The 17,007-nt window shown below is 42.7% G+C and overlaps 1 protein-coding gene across 3 annotated transcripts; it reads left to right on the top strand.

The window, feature by feature from the left end:
- Positions 1-1,810: 1,810 nt before the first annotated feature.
- MAT2B (methionine adenosyltransferase 2 non-catalytic beta subunit) lies at positions 1,811-16,767 on the top strand. Of its 3 annotated transcripts, none has more exons than XM_071570236.1 (7): positions 1,811-1,927; positions 7,765-7,959; positions 9,402-9,516; positions 9,813-9,965; positions 12,582-12,775; positions 13,184-13,297; positions 14,308-16,767. In XM_071570236.1, exons 1-7 carry the CDS (start codon positions 1,898-1,900, stop codon positions 14,476-14,478), a joined length of 972 nt encoding a protein of 323 aa, XP_071426337.1. In that variant the 5' UTR covers positions 1,811-1,897; the 3' UTR covers positions 14,479-16,767. The 3 variants fall into 3 exon arrangements, with proteins under 3 accessions (XP_071426337.1, XP_071426338.1, XP_071426336.1); XM_071570237.1 differs by lacking the exon at positions 1,811-1,927 and adding an exon at positions 2,499-2,672; XM_071570235.1 differs by lacking the exon at positions 1,811-1,927 and adding an exon at positions 4,462-4,599.
- The last annotated feature ends 240 nt before the right edge of the window (positions 16,768-17,007 follow it).

Here is a 17,007-nt window from a genome sequence, read left to right as displayed (position 1 = left end):
CAAAGCCCAGTGTCAGTTTTGCCTCAAAAACAGCATCTTCTCTAGTTTCAGGGAGATTATTTAGCTGAACTGTACAACACATATGACCTGCAATTCTCTTATCCTCTCATTTCCTGTGATTTTCTCTTAATACAGAAGCAAATACTGAACTGAACTGAAGGGTGCAACTCTGTGTTCTTGTTACTGTATCTGCTGATAACCTGCACAGAAGTGCTGCAGAGGCAGGACCCAAAACAGCATATAGGATATATTGCCATTTGTGCTGACATTGTGACTCTTGATAATTCCTGGGAAATGATACACAAAAATTGCCCTTTAAGTCCAAGGAAACAAATTGCTGGGTGTTGTTTGTTAATGTCATCTTTCTGCATTTGCTGGATTACTTAATCTTCTGAAGACTGAGTATGAGGATTAGCTTCAGGTGCTTGAAGTAACAGTATGTGTTGAGAGACATTTTAATAAGGAAGCTGCTGAAAGTGTTTAGTACTGGAGTTCTCTCCTTGTGAAGAAAAAGCTGAAAGTTTTCTTGTCTGAAAGACGTATATGGGATCAAAAAATTGTAGAGGAAACATGCATTAGTCTGACTTATTTGATGGGAACATGATCTCATAGAAATCCTGATGCTCCACAGCCTGGATGGATGGATGTCCACTGGTCAGGGGCTGTGACACGAGCAGTTGATAAAAACAAACTGGATCCAGTGGTCAGCAGGGGAACTGACAATGGGGGGGAAATCTGTCAAAAATGGAAAATGGAAGGAGTAACACTCTGTGGCTCTTTTACTGGGGTTCTAACGTGTTCTTAAGCATGCCAATGAATGTTTTATTTGAAGAGAGATTAGGACTCAAGTGAATGTTAATAGAAGGTTCCACAAAACTCAAATCCTGGAAGTGGCAGACACTGCATGCAGGTACCTTTTGTGATTTTTTGTTTTTGTGGTTTTTTTTTTTTTTGCTGAACCCCATTTTTGGTTTGTAACATGTCCTGCATTGAGTTAGCAAGAGACAGAGGGTGTAAGTATTCCAAGTGAAGCCAAATTTTGCAGCTATCAGAGTACTGGGCTTTTATGGTTGCTACATCCTTGACAGCTGTCATGAGCATGCTTATATTGAGAGAAGAGAAAGGAAACTCCAGCAAGGAATTCTGCCAGCCTTATAGTGGTGGTGATCCTCAGCTTTAAAATTCTGATAAATCATCTAGAGCAGACTAGGGAGGGAGAGAAGCAAAGGGTGGGAATAAAGGGAAAATCAAGTGGTTTATGTCAACTTCAATTGAGAAGGTTTTGCCAGGTTTGTGCACATATGAAATAAAGTATTACAAACTGAAACCTTGACATTGGTAGCTCAACTGACTTAAGTATTCACTGCATGCATCCATTACTTTCATTTTGTGGAACTTTTTAAAAATTTTTAATTGGAAAATCCATGAAGTTATTTCTCTGATAATTTATCTTGCTGTATTGTAGCAGGAGCTGGGCTGTGCTTGGTTGAAATGTGCAATGAAGAGCTGTTAACAATCCTCAACCTGCCTGACCTAATTAGAGCCCTCCCTCTGTTTCCCTTTAAAAGGAAAACTCTGTAAGACTCAGTGCCAGTGCTTTGAATGAATTTTATACATACAATGCCTGTGTCTGCTCATGCTGCCTCTATGAAGTAAAAGTTTAAGCTCCTACTGAGCTGCTTAAATGGTACCACTGGGATCAGACCAAAAGCTTAACAGGATTCAGAGCCACACGTGATGTGGGGCTGGGATTAGTGTTTGGGTTTCAAAGGTCAGCAGAGCCATTGCTGCTTTCAGTCCATGTGTTGTGTGCAGGCACAGCACACAAAGGGACCCCAGTGCACAGTTGAACTGCAGTAGTTTCCTAGGCTGGTGAGTCCCTCTGGAGTTCGAGGCAATGCCTGAAATGCTGGTGGGAATGGAGCAGGTAAGGCTCTGGGTATTTGCAGGAATGGGTTTGCTGCAACACTTTGATTACAGAATCTGAGGAAACAGAAATAGGAGGGGGGAGAGAGAGAAACTTAATTCAGTTCAGTCTCTGTGAATTACAGTGTGAAATGTTATTTAATGAGTGGTCCATTTGGTCACCCAGGGCTGAATTGTCCTTGAATGACTGATATGTGTGGGAGAAAGCCCTGACTAGAATTGTGGAAAGAACACCTTTAGAAACACGATCACCACAACAACCCTCCAGGATTAGAGACTCTTAGAAAGTTTAAGTTTAGGACTTGGGTTTTTACTGTAGGGGTTCGCCTAAGTTTTGTTATTCCCCAGCACGTGGTACCCACGTGGCTTCCCTGGCCAGCGCCATCCGGCTTGTCCAGCGATCCTGCCCCGCCTCTTTCCTGGCCACACTGGTTGTTCCACCCGTCTCTCCCCATCCCTGGGTTCCTTTTTTCATCCTTCGGGTCTCCCATTGGCTAACCGGGTACCCAAGTTCCCTTACCAATCCCATCTCACTTCCTGGGGCCCTCCCCCAGAAGCCTTAAAGCCCCTCTGTCAATTCAAGCAGTCGCGTTTCACCATCAGCCCCGCAGTGATCGCAGCAGCCCCGGGGCTCGCACCGTCGGTCCCGGGCTCCGAGAGGCTGTGAGCGCAACCCCTGTCAGACGTGGACAACGATGTAATTTCTGTTCAGCTCCTCCATGAGATCACTGTTTCACAAAGTGAAGGTAGTTATAATAAAGAGAATATATAGAACACTACTGAACTCTTAAGTAAATATTTGAGAGAAAAAATAGATTACATTATGTAATGAAGATAACAAATTATATGTAGTTTTTGTAACTTACACTAGTGACAAAAATGTGAAGATATTTCACAGGCTGATTTATGGTTCTAGCTTGAGATTTCAGTGTTCATGCTTTCCTTATTTTCCTCTTGCTCTACCTGGAATGCAAAATTTTGATTTCCCTGGTTTTTGTTAAGATCCACAGGGAGCTCTTCTAGTCTGTGTTGGGAGAGAGTGGTGTGGCATTAGATGTGCTGGGAGTTGTTACCTGCAGAGCTGCTGAACAGTTTGGTATTTCTTTGTAGATTTTTCTTCTGGATTTGAAGTTATAAATAACTGATATTTAATTCTCTTTCAGTAACAGTAGAATTCTATTTTTAAATGTCAGGAGCTTGGTAAAAGGGAAAAAAGGGCATCTGCATTCCAAGAAGGCAGAAACAGCCTAAAGTAATAACATATGCACACTTTTTTGTACTGTGTTAATTGTTTGTCGTAAGTAAAGGTCATTTACATTATGATTCTATTTAATTTTAGTATGATTCTATTAAATGTTGGTAGATTTTTCTGATTTCTCTTCAACTTTGTGTTAGTTCCTATGGTATCAGCTGGTTTTCCTCCTTGACTGCTAGCAATTAAATACTATTTTAATCAAGTCAAGTTGAAATAAATTCATCAGGGGCAGATGTAAGTGTGAATGGGGCTACAGTGAGTCTTGGCCACTAATTCCTATGCTCCTATCTAAGCTTAGTCCTGTTGTTAAAAAAATGCCAGGCATAGTCTCTGCCTTTGTGGGTCACAAATGGCACAGCAACAGATTCCTGTTACTTTCAAAACTTGCATTAAAGAAAAGCAAATATGTCATCTTGGAAGCATGAAATTATCTATATAGGATGTGTACCATAAGTAGTGATTGCAACATCCCCTTCTCTGTGGGATTTACCTGTTGGTTTTAGATCAAACCAAGGCACATTGAAAATGCTTGTTATTTTCCACCATTCTAAAATGAGAAATTAAGTAACTTCTCGTGAATGTGACAGAGCTGTATTCGGGGTTATGTTCTAGCAGCTGAGGAAGATATTTTTTCCTAATTATGACGTACTAATTTGTTTGTACAAATGAAAGATCACAATAGAAAGATCACAGTTTGAACAGGTGAACTTGGTAATGCTAAAGGCCAGACATGTGCCTACTGCACTAACTTTGGTTACTGCTCCAAGCAGCACAAACAGGATGGGGACAGGAGCCGGCCCTGCGGGCGTGGCAGCCCAGATAACTCAGCATCGCTCCTGTTCCCTTCTGTACCCTCCGGAAAACAACCTTAGTCGTTGGTTTCCTAAAACCTAAGGGCTGTTGGAACCATGGCTTTAGGGAGAAGGAGTGGGACCGCCGCTGTCCCCCGGACCGGTGTCCCGGTCCGTGCCGGGCACAGTGTTTCACAGGGCTGTATCCCAGCATCCCGGCAGTGTTTCAGAGTTTCCCAGGGCTCTGTCCCAGTGTCCGGGCAGTGTTTCTCAGGGCTCTGTCCCAATGTCCGGGCAGTGTTTCAGTGTTTCCCAGGGCTCTATCCCGGTATCCCGTAAATGTTCCACAGGGCTCTGTCCCGCTGTCCGTGCCGGTCCCGGCTCCGCTCCCGCCGTTCTCCGGCCGGGCCTCCAAAGGGACCCGCCCCCTCCGCCCGCCCTCAGCCAATCAGAGGCGGGGGCGGGGAGCGCGTGCGTGTCGAGGGGCGCCCCCTGGCGGCGCGGCGGGTCCCTCGGGCAGCGCCGGGCGCGGAGCGGCGGGGCCGGGCCGGGCCGGGCCGGGCCATGGTCGGCCGCGAGAAGGAGCTCCGGATCCGCTTCGCCCCGGGACGCTGCGAGCTCGTGGAGGTGAGCGCGGGGGTGCGGGTCTGCGGGGTGGGTGCGGGTCTGTGCCGCGGGGCCGGGTCTGTGCCGCGGGGCCGGGCGGGCCTGGAGAGTGGAGGGAGGCCCGGGGGCACCGCTGGGGCTGCGCCGTGAGGGGCCACGGGAAGCGCTGCGGGGGCTCCGCGGGCCAGGCCGGGCTGTATCTCCCCATAGAGCCCCGCCGAGGGGCCGCAGGGAGGGTGTCTCTGCCATAGGGAGCCTGTGCGGTGATTCCTCACGGGAATGCCGTGGGAGGCTCGTCCCTGCCCCGTGTCCCGCTCGGTGTCCGCGATCCCCACAGGTGTGCGGGGCTGCCGCGGCCCGCGGGGTTTGGCGGGCGAGGGGAACGCGGAGCCGCCTCTGGCAGCGCGGAGGGGACTCGGTTGTCAGTCGGGAGCTTTGAAAAGCCCGAGGGTTTGTTTGCCTTGTGCTTTCTGGTGCTGCAGGGGCTGTCGGAGCTGAGCCAGAGCTCAGTCCCCGCAGCCTTCCCTGCGCTGACTTGTTTGTCCGCTTTTATGTTGCAAATCTGTTAACCGGGAGCTTCCGGTTTTTAAGGCTCGTTCCTTAAAATTGGTGGTTTGAGTTCGTCGTGTTTTTCTAAACAAAAATATAAAGCTTAAGAAGTACTTACTTCTGTTTTCCACTTCGAAATGCATCACGTTTTGCTCTTTTTGTAAATTACACTCTTGTGTTTTTGTTACAAAGTAATCTGATGTCCCATAAGTGTTATTTTTAATCTTACAGTGTTGTCACTTATTTTTATATGAATGAGACTGCCAAGCACAATTCTTTTATGTTAATTCTTAGTTAACACGGACATCAGATAAATTGGATGCTTTGTTATAAAGCTCAAAATTCTGTGTGTCAGTAGTGTTATTTAGAGTGGTTTTTGAAGACAAGTTTTTGCGTGCTGGATGATTGCAATCTGATTGTGGCTCAGCTGAGAAACGCATGGAAAGGGTTTGTTAGCACCAGGCTCATCTGAACAGGGACCTGCATTCATGCTTAGAAAACTTGCAGGCAGAAAGTTTCTGTGTCTTTTACTCTTTACACGTAGTAACTATATAAAATTATTTCAGTATCAAAGTGTGCTTTCTATCTCTCTTGTCTGTGTGGACAACTGTAAGGCAGCAACAGCAGCTTCTGCACATCTGTGAGAGGATCTGCAAAAAGCAGGGGTGGGAACATGGAACTTCCAAGGGCCTTTGGGCTCAGAAGTTCTGTGTTTCTGAGGCAAAATTGCTGCAGCAGCTGGGGGGGTATCCTGTGAAGGAGCTTGTGGGGAAGGAGTTCATTTGTGTGGATTTTGTTTCACCACAATGTGGAGCTTTTGGCAAGGTGAAGGAGGTTCAAAATGGTAGTTGGTTTGTGTTGGATCTGTGGGAAACATCTACCTTTTATCTTGCTTTTCCAGAAAAAAGTGACTAAAATCAATCAGTCTTGCAGACAAGAGCAACAGGATGCCATCTGTGCTTGGTGAGAGCTGTTTGTGCCCAGTTCAAGCTGTGCTGCTGATGTAACATCCTCTTTATGATGTGTAGCATAAACAAACTTAAATGAGTGATGCTTAAAAATGGCAGGTTTGACCAATGACATTTGGTTTTCTGTTGGTCACTTTCTACTTATTAAAGATATTTAGTGATGTTTTTAGAGAACCTTTCAACTCTGTGTTGTGCAGCAGGTCCTGTTGGGGCAGCTCTGGCTGGTCAGATGTCCTTTGACACTGTGTGACTTTGCCACGAGGAAAAGTACAGAAGAAAACAGTAATTGTTGCACGTTCTTGCTCATGCAGTTCAGGGAAGCACAAGTAGCCTTAAAAATCGTAAATAAACCTTTGTTCTGAGGTAAAATTTAAGAATAAGGGTAACTTTTTGAAACATTCCTTGCTGTATTCTTTCATTTTCAGGCAACTGTTCAGATGTAAGATATTAATTTTTATCCAGTACTGATGGGACTAAGTCATCCTTCACCTGAAGATTTAGAGTTGAGACAAATGTGTGCGCTGTGCTGGGAACTGGTAGCAATTTTTTGGGGATAGGCTGTTCCCATCAATCACAGAGCTCTTCGTGTACCCTTATGGAACAAAAGCTGAGTAATTTCAAGGGTGAGAGACAGTAATTTGGAGGCAATTGCAGTTGCTGCCTGTGCTGCAATCAAAAGCCTGGTACAATGCTCAGAAATTCCTGGGCTGCTGGAATTGCATAGGAGAGACATTCTATGATGTACAAAATTATAGTCGGTTATCACAAATTGTCCCTTTGAGTAAAGTGGTCAGGAAATCCAAGATTTGTGGGTTCTGCACACCCAAAGTTTTTTCTGTGCCGGCTTAGTAAGCACATGCTTTCCTTTTTGTTTTTAGCAGCCTCTTGTTCATGGTAGATGCTGAGGCAAAGCATGAAAGGAAAATAAAGATTGCACAGACAGACTTGGATCTTGTGTTTGTTAAAGTCTTTAAAACTCGATGTTCTGGTGAGATGTGGAATGAAGTTTGTGTGTACAAAGCTGTCCCAGTACCAGAATGGGGGGAGCTGAAGTGCAGGTTTAGTCTCTTGTATGGATTGAGAGTTGAAATGGTCAGATCACCTTCAGGTGCATTTTGTAAAACTGGTGAGGTATTTGTGTCTTGATTCTACTTATTATGAGACTATTCTGCTGAATAACAATGAATTATTCTTCTATTTGGTAATAAAATTGAAGTCTTTGATTCTTACAGTGAGTTGTGCTGTATTGCTGCAGTTTTTAACAGGCAGGGTCTCTCCAAAATTATTTGTTGTACCATTTGGACCCTAAATGTTACATCTTTTGGGTCCTTTTTCTAAAGAAGTTATTTCACTGCTTTCATATTGCACAGAGCTATATCAGCTTTTGAATGAATTTCAAATTCTGTCTGTACTAGTGGTTTAGTTTGTTGTAGGAGTGAATGAATTTCCTACTAAAGTTCTGTTTTCATTGTCTTCAAGTATATGTTTAAATACAAGACCAGCTACAGAGTTGGTGCTCCCAGATGTTTGTGTTTCATGAGACACTGCAAAAGACTCAGGAAAAGTTTATTTAAAACAGTATCTCTGACTGTAGCCTCACATACTTTAAAAGGAAAAACAGTAGAAAATTACAGTGGAAACCAAACTTTTCTTGTTGTCATTTCCTTAGGAAGATGTTGACATTCCCAGCAGGCGAGTCTTGATCACTGGTGCTACGGGACTTCTTGGCAGAGCTGTGTTTAAAGAATTCCATGAAAATAACTGGAATGCAGTTGGCTGTGGATACAGGAGAGCTCAGCCCAGATTTGAAAAGGTTAATCTTCTGGACTCTATTGCAGTTCATGACATTATCCATAATTTTCAGGTAAGTTTCTGGATTAGGAAGTGGATGGGAAGGGTACTTTATATGTAACAGTCTGTGGGTGGTGCTGCTGAGCTCTGGGGCCACAGTGGGGTTGGTGCTCTGGCAGAGCTCTGACAATGTGTGTGCTCTGCCCCACCTGCAGTGTTTGCTCTGTGGGGACAGGCAGCTCTGGCCTTGCTGCCCTCACCTCCACAGGCTGCAGGCACAGCTGTACATGGCAGCACACGGGCACTGCCAGGGGAAGGGGAAGGTAAATGTGAGTTATTGATGTGGTGCTGTGTCAATACACAGTTCTGGTGGAGTGGAAGAATACCTGAACACAACAGCAGTGACTGTCATAGAATCATAGAATGGATTGGGTTGGAAAAGACCTCTGAAATCATCAAGTCCAACCCTTGGTTCAACTCCAGTCCCTTTACCAGATCATGGCACTCAGGGCCACGGCCAATCTCACCTTAAAAACCTCCAGGGATAGTGAATCCACCCCCTCTCTGGGCAGCCCATTCCAACGCCTGAGCACTCTCTCTGGAAAGAATTTTTTTCTGATCTCCAATTTCCCCTGGCAGAGCTTGAGCCCATCGTGCCCCCTTGTCCTATTGCTGAGTGCCTGGGAGAAGAGACCAACCCCCACCTGGCCAGAACTTCCCTTCAGGCAGTTCTAGACAGTGCTGAGGTCACCTCTGAGCCTCCTCTTCTCCAGGCTAAACACCCCCAGCTCCCTCAGCCTCTCCCCACAGCACTTGTGCTCCAGTCCCTTCTCCAGCCTCGTTGCTCTTCTCTGGCCCTGCTCCAGCCCCTCAATCTCTTTCCTGAGCTGAGGGGCCCAGAACTGAACACAACACTCAAGGTGTGGCCTCACCAACGCAGAGTACAGGGAAAGGGTCACTGCCCTGGGCCTGCTGGCCACGCTAGTTTTGATACAGGCCAGGATCCCATTGGCCTTCTTGGCCACCTGGGCACACTGTTGGTTCATGTTGAGCTTCCTGTCAATCAGCACCCCCAGGCCCATGTTTAGCTGCCAGGCACTAAGGAGTTCAGTTTTTTTGGTTTACCTGGAAATGAGTCTGCATATGTTAAATAAGTCATGTGTAAATGGATTATTTAAAACTTTTAGTACTCTTGTGGATGTGAGAGAGATACAAGTTGTACTGGTATATTTTATTAGACAGAGTTAAAAAGACAAAACAAACAACTTCAGTCTCACTGCAAAATTGAAGGTACTGAAGGTCACAAGTGCAAAATTAATGATAATTTTTTTTGGTATCTTGGACCAGCAAGATTGTGTTGTACTCCCTAAGGAAAATATGCTCCTCAGAATGCCATGATTAAAAGTAACACTACTACTTCTGTTACTTCTCACTTCTGCATGAAGGGTGTCATCACTAGAGTTATTGCAATCTCTTGACCATGTTGGTTGTTTAAAATTAGTCTTTAATTTCCAGCCTCATGTTATAGTGCACTGTGCTGCTGAGAGAAGGCCAGATGTAGTAGAAAATCAACCAGATGCTGCTTCTCAGCTCAATGTGAGTGCTTCAGCAAACCTGGCCAAAGAGGCAGGTAAGGAGACCATCTCATGGATTGGGCTTCTTTTTAAAATAGTGCATTTATTTATACAGGGACATTGATACAAATAAATTACTCCTAAGTGCTGAATGTCACTTCCTCTATCAGTGTGCCATCCACCCATATTCTGTAAGGGTGTTGTGCACAGATACATGAAGGATCAGTGAACAAAACAGTGAGAATGAACACGGAGAGAGGGTGAAGTCCTTGGGAGCTTTGTTTAAAGGTTTATTGGGATTTCAAACAGGGCATGAATTAAAATAAAGTATGTATAAACATTTTCTTCCCAGCTGCAGTTGGAGCATTTCTGATCTACATTAGTACAGACTATGTATTTGATGGAACAAACCCTCCTTATAAAGAGACTGATGTACCAAACCCCCTGAATTTATATGGGAAAACCAAACTGGAGGGTGAAAAGGCAGTCCTGGAAAACAATGAAGGTAAGAATACATTCAGCCATTTTTAACAGAGGCTTTCTATTTTGGCTTAGTTGTATATTAGCTGAATAGACTTTGAAGTCAGTGGTGAAGTTGCAAAACCATGGAAACAAGATTCTGAGAAGAACATGATTAGGAATCAGTCCCTGCTCGTGAACAATTGCTCCTGTAGCTTCACTAGAGGTTTATTCCTTACCTGTTCCCATCATCATTCTTATTACTTGTCTCTGCTGGTGGACATTTATGAGTCTTTGTCTCCAGTGAATCTGCTGTTCCTGAGGAAAGATAAAAGATGTGTAGCTGCTGTTATTTGGGGATGTGTTGCAAGTGTTCTCAGTGTGTGTTTACTTAAAGAGAAAACCAGACTTGCCATTCAATAGTAATGCAGATCAAATCAACATGTTCTCTCATTGTTGCTCTTTGGGCTTTGCTCTCATTACAGAAGCCAGCAGGGCACCCCTTTTGTTTGTACCCACCTGTCTTACCACACACATCAGATTCCTGATTGTAACATGTCCTAAAGGATTAATAACACATTTCTGCTTTTAAACAACTAATTTCTTTTTATTTACTGTTTAAATCTTTTCTTAATGATAATTTGGCATTCAAAATATACAAACATAATGAAAAATATTTTACTTAATAAGAAAAAAGAGCTTGTTCTCTTTCATTTAAGACTTCTTGTATAAAGGAGCAGTTTGGCTGTTTCTGGTTAGTGTGCTGTCAATTTTTGGTCACAGATTATGAGGAAGGAAGCACTTGTCTTTTGTCAAAGAAATTAAAGAAAATTATCTCAGTACACTTGCAGAAGAGGCTTCTGATATGACATGTTACAACTGTGATTCTGTGCTGCCCAAACACAGAGAACTGAACAATAAATAAATTAGCATAAGTTAATATAAACTATGTATGACAGGTTTGGCATTACTGGTAAGAGACTTACTGAAAAATACTTGGATAGGAAAAGTCCTGTTGAAGTAGAAATCAATTTAAATGGCAAGTCATTCACTCCAGGTCTTGATTAAATATCTCTGAATTTGACTGTGATGCTGTTTGCTCCCCCTCCTAGATTGGTAATGAAGATAAGACTTCACCAAATCCAAGTACTTGTGGATATCTTGGTAGACCCTTCCCCCAGCTCAGCATTCAGTTGGTTTCAGCCTCTTTGAGCAGGATCTGTCAGGCAGCAGTGGGTGCAGCAGTGCTATTGTGAGCAGGAGGAGTTTAAAGGTGGTGCTGATTGAGGTGCTTGAAAATATGAGTTCTGTTTTTTCATACTAATATAAATGTTCTACATGTATTTGTTTTTCAACCCCTAATTTGTAGATAGAATGCAGTCTGTCAAATCTGTAGTTGAGTAAGGAACTGCCCAGTCCATTTCTGTTGTACAGTGCAAGAATCTCCAATAATTTATTGGGTGTTTTCACACTTTTTAAAAAAGCTACTTGGGTTAGGAGAGGACACAAGTTATGTTTAGTTCTGGTGCTTTTAAAGGTACAAAGTTTCTATAGGTCTTCAGAGCAGTTGGTCATGAGGTTAATGCTGTCCTGTCCCAGATCCAGGAGAACAGAAAGGGGGCAGTTGTCTTCTCAGACAATGAATACTTCTAAAGCTATTGAAAAAACTATTCAACCAGTATTTAAAGAGAGGAAGAACATATTTGCTGAGTGACTGAATAATTGTGTCTAGAGCAGCAGGAAATCAGTGTCATGTTGGGTTTTCTGTTTGTTTTTCTTGTCTATGTACTTATTCTGGTTTGGTTTGTTGTGAGAGTAGTTTCTGTGCCAGTTTTTTCTGTTTGTCTCTGTAGCATTTTCCTCCAAATCTTTTAAGAATTGCAATGGTTTGGTGACTTCTAATTTTCAGGACTGATTTTTTTTTTCTCTTTCAGCAAAAGTGTCTGTTTTACTTTTAATGAATTTGTCATAGCCATCTTGGAATTCCCCTCAGAGCCTTTTTGAGTCTTCATGACTGAGATAGACTAGTATGATATATTCCATCATGAAATATCCTTCTCTTTGCACTTGTTTATTGTTAATTTAATTTCTCAAATCACTGTCTTGAAATCTAATACTATTTACTGCTGTGTTCTGTGAACCTATTCCTTATTTGTAAAGCTTTTTATTCATTTCAAGGTTCACGTCCTTTTTCTGCTAAATGGCATCCTCCTGGATTCAGGAGGCTGTTGCATGCTGGGTGAAAGATCTGTGTCTGTAATTGATGCCTGAATATGATGACTTGTGATTGGCAGCAATTTTCATTATTCAAATCCAGGGAGGATGGGGAATGCTGGAGTAATTCCATAGTGCAGTCAGGTTTTTAAATTTTTGTTCTAACCCAAACAGGCCCTTTTGGGCTGTTAATGAAAGCTTGTTAACTTTCTGGAGATCAACGGCATAAATGAAAATAAATGTATAAAATCTCGGGGTTTATAAACTGTTTTGATATAAATTAAAATTATATTCTGAGAGCAGACATACTAATTGCCTTTTATTTGTGATTTGTAGATGCTAAATATCATCACCATATTTACTAACACTTCCAAAGCACTTCTCAGGTTATGCTGCAGCATTCACACCTGTCTATAACAATGCTAATTCTTCTAAAATATTCCTTTAGGATCTGCAGTACTCAGAATTCCTGTCCTGTATGGAGAGGTAGAAAGACTGGAGGAAAGTGCTGTGACTGTTATGTTTGATAAAGTGCAGTTCAGTAATAAATCTGCCAACATGGACCACTGGCAACAGAGATTTCCTACCAATGTCAAGGACGTAGCAGCTGTTTGCAGACAACTGGCAGAGAAGAGAATGCTGGTAAGGATGTCAAGAAATGACCCTCTGCAAGGTGAAACAGTTTGAGGGCTAAGCTTTGTTTCTGAACAACTGAGTAAGTGAACAGCGCAACAGCTGAGTTGCTCCTCCCCAGCTCCTTGACCTTGTTTGGTTGGTGGGCTACTCCTTTCCCTCCTGTTCTGAAAAGTCAGGTCACATATATGTAACACCAGTTTCCAGTCTCAATTCCAGGTGTTCTCTGAAAATGTAGAGTTTCCAGAACTCCAGCAAGGTGCTGTAATAAGGTGCCTTTCAGGATGGGCCAGTCTTGCTGGGGGATTATCTTACATTATCTTATGGAATTATTCCTCTGCACAGCTCTTGCCCAGGAATCAGTCTGAGACCCAGCTGGCTGCTGATTTTCATCTGTGTTTCCTCTTTCTTCTGTAGGACCCATCAGTGAAAGGAACATTTCACTGGTCTGGCAACGAGCAGATGACTAAGTATGAGATGGCCTGTGCAATTGCAGATGCTTTCAACCTTCCCAGCAGCCACTTGAGACCAGTAAGTGACATCTTGTCCCACCTGCAGAGAGACGGATGTGCTTGGTCATTCTGAGCAGTAGATCTCACTCTGGCTGTCCCAGGGAGCTTCCTCTTCAGGAGGGCTGTGTCTGTCTAGCACAGTAGCTGCATTGTTGAGAGGACTGTTTGGGATCCAGCTCAGGAGAACAACAGCTCCTTTGACTTGCTAAATTAGGAAAATTACCCACTCAGTTGCCAGTTTCACAATCTGCAATGTAATGGTATTTCCGCAGAACAGTTCCCCTTAGTCATGAGTAAATCCATATTTTTGTTGTATCTTTGACCTTAAAAAAAGCTTACACATTGAGATAACATTAACTTCAAGGTGGGAATCTGTAAAAACTTTGCAATGCCCAGATTTGTTTCTGAATGCAAGCACTTAAGAACTTCAAATCATTTTTGCTTTGCTTAAAATGCCTGTCCTGCAGTTTTATTGACCCTTAAAAGTAAGACTGCTCTTAAAGATATACTGAAAATGTTGTGAGAATAGAACACTAAATAAGATTTTACTTATATACAAATTAAATTCCAAGAATTCATAATTGGTAAATGATGGAACTGAAATGTGGATTGGAAGATGGCAATAAAAAAATTGGAGAACACTTAGTCTGAATTTTTTATGCCCAAATCTACTGTTCAAGTATATTGATCAAGATATGGTTCCATTAACATTCTGGAGCATTTCTTACCTTGTGATTATAATCACAGAATGAACATGGGAATAAAATGTAGAGAAGCACAAATAGTAGCAGTAACTGAGTGAGAAGAATTTAAGATGCTTCACACTGCCCTGTTGAAATGAAGTTAACCAAAACCAAGCAAACAAACAAAAATTCCCAAACCAGAAAAACCTCAGAAAATAGTGGGAATGGAGGAGTGGAACAGGCCTGTATAGAAAGCTATGAGGGAAGAGTTCAAATGTGCAGATGTAAGTGATTTCTGATTACTTGTTGGTGTGTTGGTTTTTATAATCTTCTGTTTCTATTTTAGATTACTGACAGTCCAGTTGTGGGTGCTCCTCGTCCGAGGAATGCTCAGCTGGACTGCTCCAAGCTGGAGATGCTGGGGATAGGTCAGAGAACACCCTTCCGAGCTGGGATCAAAGAATCACTTTGGCCTTTCCTTGCTGACAAGAGATGGAGGCAGACAGTCTTCCATTAGTTTGTAACTTTTTTAGTAAAAGTATGCTATGTGGCACTTTTTTAAAAGAAAAATAGTTTTGTATGAGTGTTCTTAAATTGTGACATTGTTTTAGTTTAGAGGAAAACTAAGATGTCTATATGGACTAGGAAAGGGGCCTCTTTCCCCCAAAAACCCACCATCCCTTTAAAATTAAAAGACTTTAATCAGAAAATGTAGAGAGAAGGGTAACAGTACTTAACTACGAATATATGTATAACCAAAACAGAACAGAACAAACAGCAACACCGTAACACAAACTTTCAAACTAATCAAGTTGTTATCTCTGCCCCCTTCAGTGCAGTTCTATTTATGGACAGCGGGGGGCGCTGCCACAAAAGTCACACCCGTGCTCCAGGGAAACAAAGACGGGATGGGGGGGAAAGGTGCTCAAGGTGCTTGTTCCGAAAAACTCACATGGCAGAAATGGCAGTCACGAGGGGCAGGCGAAACCTTTGCCTTGGGCAGTGCAGAGACCCTTTTTTTCCATGGTGTATTCGAAGGTGCGGTTTGGCAGCCCCTGTGCAGCTGAGTCGGCCCTCAGGAAGGTCTGTAGCAAAGTCCAGGGAGCTGTGACTGCTCTCTCAGTCTCTGAAGCACAGGATGCCCAGAGTTGGGGGCTGAGCCAAAGGGGCTCCTCCAAGATGCTTCCACCAGCCCAGCAAAACAGGGGCTCCCACTCACAGCAGCCATCGGAAAAAAATGAGGCGAAAAACCCGGAAAAACCTCTCTTACTCCCCCAAATCCTCCCCAGCCATTATGTTGGAATGCAAGAGCCATCCTTTTGTTATCTGGATCCAGGAGCAGATGGGGGGGTGGGGGGATTGGGACTCCAGCTCCCAATCCTCTGTGCTGGTGAGGGAGAGGAAAAGAAATTCCATGGAAGATTTTTAAACTATAACATTTGTGAGCTTTCCTTTAATTGGGTGAACAAATGGTCTTGCACTAGTGAAACTGTTAGCCTACAAAAAGTTGAGTGACAAAAACTGAGCCTATTTGATGTCATGCATCTTTCCTTCCATTTGTACCAGTCTAACTTAATATCTGTTCCTGGCAGATTGAGGTTCTTGGTAATCAGTACCATGTGTTGCTAAGAATCACTTCACTTGCTGACTTACTTTCGGCTGAAATATGTTGTTGATGCTTAAGGTCTGTGTCATTGTTGTATATACCATTTCTCTTCATGAAAAGACAAGTTCGGTTACTTTATCACCAAAAATCTGAGGTTTTTAACTTCTCAAGGTGATGTTCTTAGGGAGTTAAGCTGAAGTAGAAGTAGTTAAATACTTGTTTTGCTTGAGCTCTGATCAAAATGTTTTTTAAAAAACTGAAACCTTATTTTTGCAATTATCAAGTGTACTTTTTATGCTTGAAATATTTTCAGAATGTTCTGTAACTTGAATTCCTGCAGCTTTGTATTTGTACAGTAAGTTGTATGCATTTGTTTTAATGGTGACTTGTAAAAGCTAGAAGAGGGTGGGGAGGGTGGGAAACCAATAGTTTCGACTTGGGTTTTTTTGGGTAGAGGGTTGGACTTGGAGAACTCTTTTTCTTTTTTTTTTTTTTGGTGGCTGGGTGGGTGGTTGTTTTTTCTATAAATGCATAAAATATCTTCATCTTTCTCTTTTTGGGGGACAGTATTTGGGATTGGTTAAACTGATGGGAGGAAGATGTTTGTTGGTTGATACATGTGAGATGTAGAGGAAAGATGTTGAAGAATTTGGAGCACTGCAGCTTCTTTTGCACAGACTGTCAGACCTTGCACTGATACAACTTTCTGAAACAGCAAAGTGCATGTGCTGAAAGTTTGCAGCATAATAATGTTACCACAATAGTCTGATATGCCTTTAATCTGCTTAAGTCTAGTCTCTAAAGCTGGACTCAATAGCCAGGTAAGGTGGAGGAATAACATGATTTGCATAGGTTTGTTCCTTCTGAAGTTGTAGAATCAACAATATTCTCCTATTGGCAGCAGATTATTAGTAAAAGTAGTCAAAGGGGTAATTGGGTGATCATTTATTTTTCTGAGGCTTAAATGAAGGAGGGGGGAAAGATGTTCAGATTTAATTAGACAAAGAAGAGGTGGAGGGGGGACACAAAAATAGACCAGCTGAAGGTCTGTTAAAGGTCAGCTTTATGTTCAGTCATTTCATTTCAACTGGTATATGCTAAGCATTCATAATCCCAATTAGTTTTCAGTCTAAAGTCCTGTTATACACATGGTCATTTATCTTCAAAATGACAATAAATGTATATTGCTGGCATGAGAAACACTCGTTGGTTCTTTCTTTACATCAGGATCACAAATTTTTGCAGTTATTCTTGAAATCTGTGTGCCCTTTTTTCCCCTCTTTAATTCAGTAACTATTTACAGAGTTAGATTTGGTTGGATCAGTTTATCAATGTGTCACTGCTGTGGGGATGTGGTAAATGTACACACAAAAGGGACAGAAGGTTTTGAAAATACAAGCCTGAAACCTCCTGGGCCTCAGTGCTGGATCAGGAAGGTTC

The sequence above is a fragment of the Pithys albifrons genome, chromosome 15, assembly GCF_047495875.1.
Source record: "Pithys albifrons albifrons isolate INPA30051 chromosome 15, PitAlb_v1, whole genome shotgun sequence".
In the NCBI taxonomy this organism is placed as follows: domain Eukaryota; kingdom Metazoa; phylum Chordata; class Aves; order Passeriformes; family Thamnophilidae; genus Pithys; species Pithys albifrons.
Note: the sequence above shows the minus strand (reverse complement) of the source record. Positions and strands in the feature narration are given on the sequence as shown.

What these genes read in the sequence shown, in the direction of transcription:
- MAT2B (XM_071570235.1), top strand. Translation starts at nt 4,537, where the DNA reads ATGGTCGGCCGCGAGAAGGAGCTCCGGATCCGCTTCGCCCCGGGACGC. An exon ending in GACGCTGCGAGCTCGTGGAG is followed by an intron (nt 4,600 to 7,764) that starts GTGAGCGCGGGG and finishes TCATTTCCTTAG; the next exon opens with GAAGATGTTGACATTCCCAG. An exon ending in AGTCCTGGAAAACAATGAAG is followed by an intron (nt 9,966 to 12,581) that starts GTAAGAATACAT and finishes ATATTCCTTTAG; the next exon opens with GATCTGCAGTACTCAGAATT.